Source organism: Knufia obscura (assembly GCF_036327395.1).
Source record: "Knufia obscura strain CCFEE 5817 isolate CBS 148926 chromosome Unknown scaffold_1, whole genome shotgun sequence".
In the NCBI taxonomy this organism is placed as follows: Eukaryota; Fungi; Ascomycota; class Eurotiomycetes; order Chaetothyriales; family Trichomeriaceae; genus Knufia; species Knufia obscura.
The window spans coordinates 1,270,205-1,283,897 of NW_027042687.1; the positions used below are offsets into that span (position 1 = coordinate 1,270,205).

Consider the following 13,693-nt stretch of genomic DNA (forward strand, 5'->3'; position numbering starts at 1 on the left):
ACCCAGGGACCCAAATCCAGAAACTGTCTGCAGGTGCACACTGTCACTGTCAAATAGCAGATAGGTCCTCTCCTATATCACCTTCCTTGAGGTCCTGTTCAACCAGATAAGATAAGAAGCCAACCTTCAACATGACAAGCAATCGCCAAAGCACAAGTCAAACAACTGAGTAAGTGATCGATCATGTCATTGTCAGGTATTCGTGGTCTGCTGCGCACACCCATCTCCATGTGCAGCGCCCACGAGCAGCGCATGATCTGAGCTCACCTAGTAGCCATGCTAACAATGTGCTTGCAGGTCCTGCCCTTCCCTTTGCAGGACAGACACCACCTGTTCATCACGGTCGACCTCTGATCAGCCCCATAGCCCTTCTCAGATCATTAAGAGCCTGGCGCAGCTCGACATACCTTTTAAGTCATGCCTCGACCACTGGCTGGACGAATCACCGCGGCATGCACCATTCATTACTGGCTTGTACCCTCTAAATCGAACATCAGACATATTTGGTATTATCGACGCTGTCATGACCATTCTCGAAGGATGAGCCCGACCTTGTTCATCATGGTGACCACGTCATCCACGACCAGTATTGCTTGATTTTTCCGTATACTTGCAGCGGTGTTGCCTCATCTAGCCGCATCCAATTTCCGACCCATCTTTTCCGTGTTTGACGAAGTGAGCGTCGACCAAAACAGGTCTTCGATAGAGGGTACTTCCGACTAGGTGGACTCGGCTTCGAAGTCGTGGTACTAGAGATCAGCAGCAATACCCTCAGCGACGACGCGTCGGTACCTCCAACACACGAAGACATCGAGTCTGTTAGCATGAGCTGCAATCATAATTGGGTGCGAATCTCTTCGACGCATTCCGGTATCGAGCGTGGACCTGCGGCAGTCTAGCAGCACGACCAGAGGGACAACTTGAGCTTCCAGTCACGAATGTGGCAAGCCGAAGACCCCCAACCACGTTATCCTGGTACACATCGTTGTCATTGCCGAGGTCAAGATTCCATGGGAAAGACCGGATAGAAATCGTCGTTGGTTTGAGTCAGAAGGAGGTGCAGGCATAAGAGGAGGAGGTGTCAGAAGAGAAAGTCGCAGGAGGCGGAGACAACGATATTGAAGGATTTTGGGGACACTTCATGCCAAAGTACCAGGCATTTCCACGCTGGAAGATAGCGGACGATCAGCTCTGGAGTGAGCTGTCGGCTTTAGCCAATGACGAACATGCAGCAGCTCTATCCCCGCCTCCACTTCCGGCAGTGCTACGCCTAAAGCGAGTCGAGCAACACCAGGACGTGATGCCGCAAGCAACGTGCACTGTGACACCAAGGATTCTGCCTCATCACATAATGTATATACCTGGCTGGCGCTACGCATCAATGTTGTATGGATTTCCCAAGATCTCCCTGTCAATGACCAAAGAAAGTCTAGCATTCAAGTCGTCAGGCAAGATCCCAACCTACAGTGACCACTCTCTACTACCTGAGTACCACAGACCAGCCCTCCATCCTTCTCTCAAGAGTAGAATGGTCTGCCGAAAATCACTGTTTGACCCTTGCTCGAGGATCATCCGGCCGCTGGGCCACACTGTGACAATCTGACTCGGTCAGTGACCGGTGGATATCAGGACCTGGCGCATGCTCCTCAGCCAATGCCACGACGAGGAGTCATGACCGTTGCCAAACCACCTGAGATGATGGCTTTGCCAGGATACGAACAATGGACATGAGCTGGAAGAGTATCTCAATGTCGGAGTTTTTCCATTATGCATTTGAGGCGTCGAATGGTTGGACTTGATTGTATCTCCTTATTGCTATTGGTTAAGGATGCCTAATGTACAGTTTTAGCTTACCATGATGTGCTAGCCCACTGTTTGGTCGACCCTGCCTGCATGCTGAAAGAAGTCAGCCGGTGTCAATGAGAAGAGAAGGTGGGTCCGAGGCGGTGGGCGAGTGAAAACGGCACATTGCGGTCCATACCCTAATGGTAGCTTCTTCCTGCAAAGGACATAGTTCTTTGATTATTCGACCACAAGAAGTGATCCGTTACGTCTCACTTCAGGCCGTGCCTCGCATAGATCATCGTGTGTTGTCTTCATGCATCACCATCGACATTGATGCTTTTGTTTTGCATGCATTTGGTGCAGGGGCGGATTGAACTGATATATCAGTCATATAGGGCTGCATGAGCTCTGCTGCCACTCACTCTGACGAGTGAGTCTGATGCATTTGGACGCCCACTATGGAATACACGGCGTGCATCGACGATGGCCCTTACCGCTACGCCAGCTCTTCGCCCGGTGCGTGGCGTGCTATGCTACCAAATATTGAGTTGCAGCATACGGAAGGTGTATCGGCCATTTAAAGGCTTTGCGAGCTTGAACCAGCGCCGAACGGGTGTGTAGCTGGCGTTAACTCACAATCTGGCATGCGGCTTACCACTTTTTTCAACCAGTTTACATATCTCCTCTGCGGCGCCCCAGCTCAACTCATAGCCTCTTCCTCCGGCGCCATATCCGTGAACGATGGGTATCCTCGCACCACCTTGCACCAGCTCATCAACCTCTATCCTCATCCCACCTTCCCTCCAAGGCCGTCTACCCACATTATCTGACACGACTTCGAAGTCCTTCACGTCACTTACAAAGTCAGGAAAGCACCGCACTGCACTGTCAAGCAACCTTTTTCTCTCTTCTGGTCGTGCGCTCGTCTCAAGATCACCTACTTGCTTTGTGCCGCCGATGACCGTACCGCCACCCAGTGGTCGCGGAATAAGGAAGGACCACGTCCCATCTGCACACTGCCGTGTGGTTGTGCTGTGATATTGATTACGGACCAGGATTGTCTGGCCTCGAATTATCTTCATCTTCGGATCGGGTGTCAGACCTACACCAGAGCAGTTTACGACAATTGGTCGAGCTGCTTCAGGAATAACCTGCAAAGCCTCACCAACATTGTGAAGTCTCCTCTGCACAACCCGGCCTCCCTGGCTCAAGAAACGCTGAAGAAGCCAGGCACAGTAAACGTGGACGTTGACAACATAGGTTTCGTACTTACATGCCCACTTGATTTGTCTTCCGATGTCGTGCTCAGCACGCTTGTTCAAAGCTTCGATCTCTGTGGCTGTGATTACGCGAAAGCCATCATCCAGGCTAGCATACACATCACCTGTCTCCAGAGCTAGATTTTCGGCCGGTGGATTCTCGAGATACTCGACCCCTGGCATGATTTCGATGCCTGTCTCTGGATGTTCGCGAGCAAGCTGCTTCATCATCTTTGCAGTGCGGATAGCTAGATGGTGTTCACAAGCGAGCTGGGACTGGAAGCGTTGCTGCGTGCCGGATAACGAGCCATACTGCGAGTTCGAGGGAGACAGATAGGGTATCGGTCTGTAGTGGGCGCCTGCCCACATTGAGGCGTAGCCTGACGATGCAGCTGGCGCTAGCGGAATATTCGATGAGTCCTGGGTCATGGGGCTGGGATTGGGGAACTCCGATGCTACAATGGTGATGTTTGTGTGCTCTGGCAAACGTTGTTGAAGCAGGCAGGCTGTGGTGAGGCCGATGACACCCGACCCGATGACTACGAGGTCCCACGGGGACGCTTCCGCTGCCATGGTCTGTGTATAGGCAGTTAAGCAGGCATATGTAGTTCCTGTGCCACTGATGGGACGGGCTTCGTAAGATCAGTGCGTCGGTCCGGTTGATACAAGTTGAGATTTGGGCCGAATCTCTCTTCACAGGACGCCAATGAATATCTTGGGCTTGAGCGTTTCGTTGATTAGGAGTACCGGTGACGCTGCATGAAGAATTTGGGATGTTCATTGAAAAGGTCGTCCGAGTTGACCAGGAACGTATCAAATCGAATAGTCTCCGATCCACCGCGTCACCCCACTGCTATGCATCATGTATAGACCTATAGCAGAATATGACTACCGTCCTCTTACCTGGCTATATCCAATTCTCGACTAGAAGAATGATGGAAGGTCGGCTATCTCATGTCTTCCGGAACAGTATCGAAAAAAGGAGAAAGCATTCACATTACTCTGTACTGTAGAGGAGAAACTCTATGGAGTTACGTCGCACCGTCAGAGCACTTACGGATATAGCATCCGATTAACTCTGGTAACACTGGCCAACCTATATGTTTGTGCGAACATTCCTCCATTGTAGCTTTTCTACTGGGCATCCGGATTTGAGCTTCGAGTGTCCCCGGCAGAACCTATTTCCTTTTCTCACTATAAAGATCGGCGCTCGTCATATTCCTGCCACACAAGCCAACGAGGACACCAAAAACCCAGAATTGACCTTGCATGCGTGTTAGCCATAGGCGGCGTAGGATCCTCTGGTTTTCTCACAAGCTGCTTCCTTTGACAGGGGGACACTTTTCTCCCAGGGCAGATAATACTCGCAGCAGCTGCCAACGCTTGTCGCGCATGTCTAACTCCACGTCTGGCCGCTCTATGCACCCCAGCTGGTGATCTGCGTGAGATCTTCGACTCCAGCCACAGAAAGTGCAGATAAACCTGCAGCAAGACATACAGGAGTCCGTCTCACCCGAAATGTTGCGCCTGGGCCTTCTCCTTCTCTTGTGCCATCGGGCCATCGCTTCGCCCGCAGCAGACACTATCCCGCAGCCGCGAACGGGCGGAAACGTCCTCGGCGCGTTGATCTTCTTCAGCTACATCGTTGCAGCACTAGCATTCTCCATTCTCATCGTGAACGACATTGCACGCGGGACGTATGGAGACGCGCTACGCACACGGGAAGGAGCGACAACGAAAAGGAACGACCATAGACCGGAAAGTGCTACAATAATTGGAACGAAACGCAACAGTGGAGGTATCAGGAAAGAAGTACGGATAATATATCCGGCCCTAGCTCTTGCCAGCTTCAGTGTTCTGTCATGGAATATGCTCAACTTCTTGATTGTGTCGTATTCTGCATGGGCGAAGACACACGGCGTTCAACAGACTGTCGCAGTCGCAGATCTTGCGCACCCTCACCGGTACTTCCTCTACATCTGGCAATGGTCCACCGAGTCGAACCTATTTCAGACATTTGCCGAAGATCTACTTGCAAGCCAATCAACATGGAACCATGTGAGGATAGCCCTCTTGTATTCCTATCTTTGGAACTTGTGGATGAGCTTCATTGGTATGTCGCCGACCTCCTTGGTAGCTGGGTTTCTGTCCGCCCAATAACACCGCTGACAGTACTGTAGGTCGGCAAGCAGATATCAGGCACCTATGGGCGTATTTTGTGCTTGGCCAGATTCTTCCTACCTCGCTTAGCCAAAACCTCTTCTGCTCGGCGCTTGTGCTGACTCCAGCACGATTGCATAACCAGTTGAGGTCAATGATACTGACGAGGGTAGTAGTGACTGCCGGTTATGCTGTGCTGCTCTTGGTCATGCCCCACACCGTCTATACGGTCTGGTTCTTGCCTACCCTTTTCGCTTTGAGAGCCATGCTCTTTGCGCCTTTCTTTGTGGATATGTATGACGACGCCGGCACGGTCCCCCAAGTTCGGGACCAGACACTGGAGGTCTCGAAGTTCAACACGAGATGTCTTGCCCTATTCTCCATGTGGGGCGCTTACAGCCTTCTCTTTTCCGGAGAACAGTATCCTAAGCCAGACGAGGCTTTGGAGACAAATTATGCCTCGAGCGCATTGACAGAAGACCTTGTTCTCGGTGTTGGCAGTGGCGTGTTGTTTGCTCTTACTTCTTTCGCATGATCTTGTGAGGTCGTTCTCAGTGTGAGATGTATGCGACACACCGTCAGGGATCCGCAGAGGATGCCGAAACATAAGTAAAGGCCTCTCGCTATCAAGAATCGACACTCTACTAAGTCTGCCGATCAAGAATCAGCCATGAAAGCTGGCTTTCTGATCAGGTGAGGGTAAACTGCCGATCGATGGCAATTTGATGCCGTCTGCGCCAAAGGGAGGGCCCATGAAACCGATCGAGCTCTGAGAAGGCATGTTGGTCAGTAGTTGTGTAGGAGATGGCAACTCTTCAGGCCCGTCGATCACGAATTCGATGTCGGCGAACGAGCTTTCGATCGCAGGGTTCGTCCTTCGCGCGTTTCGTACGTGTGCTGCGATCTGTGAAAGGTCGACGCCTGAACGTATGGTGCCCACCAAGTCCTCGGTTGTTTCAATGCTACCGACACGCATTATAGCAATGATTCCCCCGAGGAGCTGCTGGTGTCTATCGAGGTTTGTTTGTGCTTCGCTAAGGTCTTGAATATTTTTCTGGTTGGCAACCTTCCTCCGCTGGTCGGAGGTAACATCATATATGCAAGCGCTGCCGCGCGTCGAGCATGCGTCGCATGGTGCGTTGCCTGAACACTGCCGGAAGTGTTAGAGAAGTATGATGCAGAAGCTGTCGTATGCTAACCTTGGTCTTTCTCTGTTTGCAAGCACCACATGCAGTGGAAATCTTCCTCGGCTTTTGGGTAGTCGAGGACTTGTTCATTCCCAGCTCTGCAGAAGCAAGACGAGGTACAATAGATCTCGACATCGTGCCCGCAAGGACTTCAGATAGCCTTTGAAGGTCAGAAGCTGACCTGCTGCACACTTGCGCGCCCATGCAGATTGTTAGACTTAGCAAAGGCTGAGTCTGGGGTAAGCTGCGGCAATCCGAGATGATGGCATGGAATTGTTTTGCGCATGTATCCCCGAATAAGGTAACTTACCTATTAATGTGATGGTATTTTGAGAACGATAAGTCAATTTCTGGACCCCGACAACTTCTACTATCCTAGATCCACGGATATCCTATCCGAAGACCTTGCGAAAGTGTGGGGCGCTCAGTTCAACCCTGCCATCCATGGATGTCGTCAGATGTAAATAATATCTTGACTTGAAGCGAGCGGCTGCAAGAGCGCCAGCTTGTGCGACGAGTAGTATTACCACAGTATCAATCGATAAACTAGCACTACTGTCATTTACATTACTAGTACGAATTTGGTGGGAAGCTTTTAGTATACGGCAACACAGAGCCTAACCAGCGCACACCCACCAACCGAAAAGTTTGGGCGTTGGCATCAACGCTCGCACGGTGCTCAGTGCCATTACAGAGCATCAACGAGAATCTCGTATGTATTGCCAGTGACATGCTGTACACCTAGCTCGACAACAAAACCAATGGTGCCAATAATACACCGTGTTGAGGTCGGCAGTACTCCTTCGCCCTGAAATTCTTAGAAAATGGCGCCATCAAATATACGATTGGCTGAATGAAATGACCTTACGGAAAGAGGAAGAGTCAGGAGACTTACGTGGCAAGCAGCCAATTCAGAAAGAAAATTTTGCTCCCAGGCAAGCCTGGCTCAGGAATTCTTGCCACCCCCAAATCTTTTGATCCTATTCTTACACAGATCATACGTGGCGATTACCAGTACAGGTTAGGTCAAATTACGCCATTTTCTAAGAATTTCAGGGCGAAGGAGTAGCTGGTTCTTACCTCGGGTGGGAACTATATTTCCGTTATTGGCAGGAATTATAATCCCGTTGATCGCCTGACTTGCAGATGACGAAAGGAATGAACGATGATTCGATGAATCCAACGAAATGCCGGACTCGGTCTTGAGCCGAAGCTGCATAAATTCACAAGCGGACTACTACTCCCACCCTCTTTACTCGGTATGCTCTCAGACTGGAATTGCCGTACGTAGTAGACTGTCCATGGCGATCTTCATCGATCGCTAGACCGAATCCAAGAAACAAGTCCCTGAGCGGTGGCTGGGCCACAACGCCTCACTGGCTCATTATGTTAAAACTACTAGTCTGTCGGGCTGTGTGCACTGGGCTCGCTATGATCGTATTGCGCTACAGCAGTCGACATTATTTCCACTTGCTACTGCTCGACTACTACATGTCCGACAAACGTTGTACAAACACTGCATTGTAGTACGAGTAGCTCGAAAGTTCGTGGAACAGCGATCGGCACCGTGACAATCATTCTCCTTATGATGGGACCCGGGATTATATTCCCGACCAATGTGAAGACTCTCGGATATACAGTCCCTGCCAATCTGAAGGGCGTCCATTAACTTAGCACTGGTGAATAGTACAAAGACCACGTGATCCGACAAGAATAGCTCGCTTTCGGTTGTTACAGTAGTGATGAGTGCTTGCTTCAGGTCTAAATGGACCACATCCAACTGAGCCTGCCCAGCTTTGCTGACGTATACTGGTGTGTATACTTTGCAAGTAGAGATACGAAACGCTGATAGTCTAGCGATAGAATCCTTCTCGCATGATTAGGTATTGGAGCACCAAGAAGCCCTAGAATAACTTATGACGGGCTCAAACGGTAAATTATGATGCTAGGTCAATCTCGAGGTAAGGAATGGGCTAAATCTTAAGATCATGTCTCTTCTCGACACCGACGGGGGCACTCCCGCCAGTACTACATCAGAGTGAGCACTTGACCCGACTCAAGTCGTGTGTGGGCTGCGTGTCCGAGTTCAAGTTCAACGATGGATCATTCACCGAGCCTCGTGTTGCTAGTGGACGAGGCTGAGGCTTTCAGGCCTCAGTCTGCAGTACAATTATGTCTTGTGAAACTCTAATTGTGGGGTTTTGGGTTGCAACATTTTTTTTTGCTCGGGTCACGCTCAATCAAAACATTGTCGATAAGCAATGTGTTCGTCCTGTTTTCGAAACTTGTTTTGTATCCGAGACGATACTTACACATTTTGAGGCGCAGGCGCCATTACAGCAAGATGGACCAACAACGATTCTTGCAGCAGCTGCAGATCGTCCTTGACCCGAAGAAAGGCGATGTCAAGGTCGCAACCAAAGTCTTACAAGATGAATACTACAAGCAGCCAGAAGCGTTACTGTTCCTGATGCAGATAATTATCTCTCATGATAGTACAGATCTCAAACAGCTCGCTGCAACACAAGCGAGACCACTGGTCGCGAAGCAATGGACCAAAATTCCCAACGATCAGAGGAAATCAGCCCGATCACAACTCTTCCAAGCCACCATGGCCGAGAAACATTCGTTAGTACGGCATTCGTCTGCAAGACTTGTCAGCGCGATTGCCAAAGTCGATCTGGAGGATGGTGAATGGACAGAATTACCTGGCATGCTGCAACAGGCTGCTACCAGTTCAAGCGCTGATGAAAGAGCTGTGGGAATATACCTGCTTTACAGCCTGCTCGAGACGATGGGTGACGGCTTCAGCGACAAGTTCAAGGCTCTATTCGACTTGTTCTCGAACACCATCAAAGACCCTGAAAGTCTCGAGGTTCGAGTCAATACCTTGCTTGCCATTTCAAAGATGGCCGTTGTAATCGATGCTGAAGAAGACCAGGCATCTGTCAAGGCCTTCCAAAACATGTTTCCAGCCATGGTGCAGGTCCTACAAGACGCCATCGCAAATGGCAAAGACGAGCAGACCATGCTTTCCTTCGAGGTGTTCAACACGCTGCTCACTACCGAGTACCAACTCATGCAGACGCACTTCCAGGATCTGGTTGTACTGATGAATCAGATTGCTACCAACACGCAGTTCTCCGATGAGGTGAGAACGCAAGCTATCAGCTTCCTCATGCAATGTGTCATTTACAGAAGATTAAGAGTGCAAGGGATGAAGATGGGTGAGCCTCTCACAAAGAGCATGCTCGCTGTGGTCGCTGAGATCGAGGACATCAACGATGATGATGACATTACTCCTGGACGTTCCGCTCTGGGACTGATCGATTCGATGGCACAGAACCTCCCGGCACAGCAAGTAATTGCGCCTCTGCTTGACCTATTACCACAGTATGCTGGAAGCAACGATGCTGCTCACAGAAGAGCTGGAATTCTTGCACTTGGCTATGCTGTTGAAGGGGCTCCAGATTTCATCAGCACCCAGCTTGCCCGAATCATACCAATTCTCCTCCGCTTGCTCGAAGATCCCGATGTCTCGGTCCGTCAAGCCGCCCTGCAGACTACCGCTCGGTTAGCCGATGACCTGCCGACAGATGTCACGAAAGAGCACGAGAAGCTTATGCCCTTGTTGGCACAGAACTTGGATGCCGCCATGCAACAGTTTAAAGGCGAAGATGAAGGCCCTGCCATTGATATTATGCGATCTTCCGTCAGCGCCATTGATTCAGTCGTGGATGGTATGGAGGCGCAAGATGCCGTGCAGTACCTTGACAAGCTCGCCCCGTTGCTGCAGAAGCTATTACAACATCCTGACTTCAAGATCAAGGGCTTGGCCGCTGGCGCTCTTGGTTCTTTGGCTTCGACTGTGGAGGAGCCCTTCAAACCTTACCTTCACACTTCTATGCAGGCCATGCAAGCGTTCATTTCTAAGAAAGAAAACGAAGAGGAGCTTGATCTCCGTGCTAGTTGTACTGATGCTATGGGTGAGATAGCCGTTGCAGTCGGTTCTGGTGACTTCAAGAACTATGTTCAGCCGCTCATGCAAGCCAGTGAGGAAGCATTGAAGCTCGACCATAGCAGGCTTAAAGAGAGCACATACATTCTCTGGGGTTCGCTTGCCAAAGTCTATGAAGAAGACTTTTCACCATTTTTAGGGGGTGTCGTCAATGGGTTGTTTGAATGCATCGATCAAGAGGAGGGCGATCTCGAAGTTCAGCTTGGCGACAGTGCCCAAGACCTAATGGGCAAAGAAGTTACAATTGCTGGCAGAAAGATCAAGGTTGCCGATGCTGTTGATGACGACATCGATGAGGATGATATCGAGGACGTTGAATTCGACGACGAAGACAGTGACTGGAATGATTTGACAACCGTCACACCTCTGGCGTTGGAGAAGGAGATCGCCATCGAAGTTATTGGCGATGTAGTCGGCAACACGAAGACCGCCTATATGCCTTATTTTGAGAAGACGATAGAGAAGCTTCTTCCTCTGGTTGAACATTCATACGAGAACGTCCGAAAAGCAGCTTTCAGCACATTACACCGCGCATACGCCGCTCTGTACGAAGTCCAAGAAGAGTCAGGAGCGCAGCAAAAATGGCAACCAGGCCTTCCACTGAAGGTCAAACCAGTAAACGAGCTCGAAAAACTGGCCGAGCTCGTGATGACGGCCACTCTCACCTCGTGGCCCGATGAGGAAGATACGTAAGTGCACTCTTTTTCCTTTACCACTCACATATACCAGGATGAGCATCATTCGCTACCCAGCTCACTCTTACATACAAAGTATGGATGACGCAGAAGCGATCTTCAACCCTCTGACTTGAAACACTCAGCTTGCACTTCTTCACCTACTCTTGTTTGGTCTCTCTGCTAACCTTCAATGCAGTGCTGTTGTCTCTACAACTGCCCAGTCACTTTCCGAAAACCTCAAGATGGCGGGTCCCTTCCTCGTCGCCAACCCTGATCATCTGCGACAAGTGGTACAGACTGTTGTCGCCTTGATCACGAAGAAGCATCCATGTCAGGCCGATTTCGCCGAAGAGGAGCTCGACTTAGAGGACATGGACAGTACCGAACTAGAGTGGCTGGTCATCGACTCCGCCATGGACGTCATCTCTGGTCTTGCAGCTGCTCTAGGACCCAGCTTCGGCGAATTGTGGAAGATCTTCGAGAAGCCAGTGCTGCGATATGCGTCTGGTGCTGAGAGTCTGGGTCGGGCAAGTGCTTGTGGCGTGCTGTCCGAGATCATCGTCGGCATGGACGATGCTGTCACGCCTATCACGGAGAAGCTCATGACGATTCTATTGAAGAGAATGTCTGACGAGGATGACCAAACAAAATCTAACGCCGCCTACGCTGTCGGCCGACTCGTCGAGAAGTCTCAAGATTCATCAACACTCCAAAAATCATATCCAACTATTCTCAGCAAGCTTGAGAACCTACTCACCATCTCGAATGCCCGATGCAAAGATAACGCTGCTGGCTGTGTTGCACGACTCATCCTCAAGAACAAGGCTGCTGTCCCACTCGGGGACGTGCTGCCCGCCCTCGTCAACATCCTTCCACTCAAGGACGATTACCAGGAGAATGAACCTGTCTGGAGAATGATCATCACTTTGTACCGCGAGCAAGACAGCCACATCACAGGCATGACGCAAAAGCTCGCGCCAATCATGATGAGCGTCTTAGGCGAGCCAGAAGAGCAACTGACCGATGAGGTTCGCATTGAGCTCAACCAGCTCGTTGACCACCTGAAGAACATGTAAATGGTACTGGTGGGAGAGCACACATGACAAATTCACGACGTTGATGATGCTACGATGGATGAGGAGACGAAAAGTTCCAGTTGGTCATACTGTTAAGATGCCCTATGACGAGCGAGATGTGTGACGATATCCTCATGACTGCTTGCGCAGTTCGACGTGATCATCGCCACGAGCGGTAGTATGTATAGATCCACATCCTGAGCTTCAGTGTAGCGGAGCATGCAGGCTTTCTTTTGTCACGATGATACCCGCCAGAAAAGCCTTGATTACTATCCGACCCCTGTAAGTTTCACGCTGGGTCCCGGCAGCTATCACTTAGCTTGGCTAGAAGCGGAGTTGACTAGACTTTATCAGGGGCTGGCTCATCACATGCAGGCCATCTGACTCGCTGTAGTCACAAAGCTAGAGCATCTAAGGATAAGACCTTGTAGCTGGTCGCCGAGACCCACCGTGAAACTTACAGGGGCCGGATAGTACAATACTTAGAGAATACGAACCCTTTCTTCGTAATCATCTGGGTCCTCCACTAGACTCATCAAGTCGATAAGCGCTCTCTGATCACTACGGAGATGTGTCCCAGAAACATTTGCAACGCTAGCGGTAGCTCTGGATGTAATGACATTCTTGTATCAAGCTTCCAGAAGTACTAAGCCTAGAACCGTATCATACCAAGCCTGGAAAGGCCTGCAAGTAATAGAAATCTAGTGCTCTTCAAGTGCCGAAACAGATCAGTACTCAGACTCATCCGTAATTTTGCAGCGAAGCTCGTCATTAGGGCGCCGCTTGTTGCTAGCGCGGCAAATGTTTCTGGGACACGTCTCCGTATGAGCTGGACACAAAATCTGCGCTCAACGTACTTGTGGCGTGCTCCTACCACGTCAAATTGTAATAGAACACTTTTCTTGTTGACACCAAACCAAACTACCGTTGTCGCCATGTTTCTAACGTCCTTATGTCCACTAATGTCCCTGCCACGTTCAAAACAGCAGTCGATCTCCTTAGCTCTCTCCACATCCTCACTTTGTGGTGAACACGATGTTCGTCTTGCGGGTCAGGCCTTCCTTCCTTATAACCTGCGAGCTCGCAGTTTCCATCTTGAGTACGCCGAAGAGGTTGCAGCTTCCTTTGCAAGCCAAGTGAATTGCACTTTCCCATGTACACGCGACGTTCTTCCCATTGCCAGTAAATTGCGCTTTCCTCTCGCGAAGTCGCTGGGTCGTGCCTTCTCGTGCGAGGGTCATTCTTTCCCATTCAAGTGGTTGGTCCTTCCCTCTTGGATGGGTCACGCCTTCCTCTTGCAAATTGACTGGGTTGCTCGCCTTCAAAGGTAAGTTGTTCTTTCCTTTTCGAACCCATTGGCTCCTTCTTTTGTTAGTGGGGAGCTCCTGCCTGCTCGGTTCTATTGGTAGCACTATCCTTCACCTATCGACTGTACTTTCCTGGTGAGCTCCGAGATTCAGTGAAGCGTTTCCAGTAGGTAGGTTTCTGTGTGTTTTGCGCTGTTATCGGACCTCTGCGCCACTTGTGGTAG

General features: G+C 50.4%; 2 protein-coding genes across 2 annotated transcripts; one reads left to right on the forward strand and one right to left on the reverse strand.

The window, feature by feature from the left end:
- Positions 1-2,417: 2,417 nt before the first annotated feature.
- On the reverse strand, positions 2,418-3,617 carry PMZ80_000464 (uncharacterized protein; the record flags this gene model as incomplete). Its single annotated transcript, XM_064868915.1, has 1 exon — positions 2,418-3,617. The coding sequence occupies one exon, from the start codon at positions 3,615-3,617 to the stop codon at positions 2,418-2,420; it is 1,200 nt and encodes a 399-aa protein (XP_064734412.1).
- Positions 3,618-8,735: 5,118 nt separating this feature from the next.
- On the forward strand, positions 8,736-12,162 carry PMZ80_000465 (uncharacterized protein; the record flags this gene model as incomplete). The annotated part of the gene is made up of 2 exons (XM_064868916.1): positions 8,736-11,098; positions 11,283-12,162. 2 exons carry the CDS (start codon positions 8,736-8,738, stop codon positions 12,160-12,162), a joined length of 3,243 nt encoding a protein of 1,080 aa, XP_064734413.1.
- Positions 12,163-13,693: the final 1,531 nt, after the last annotated feature.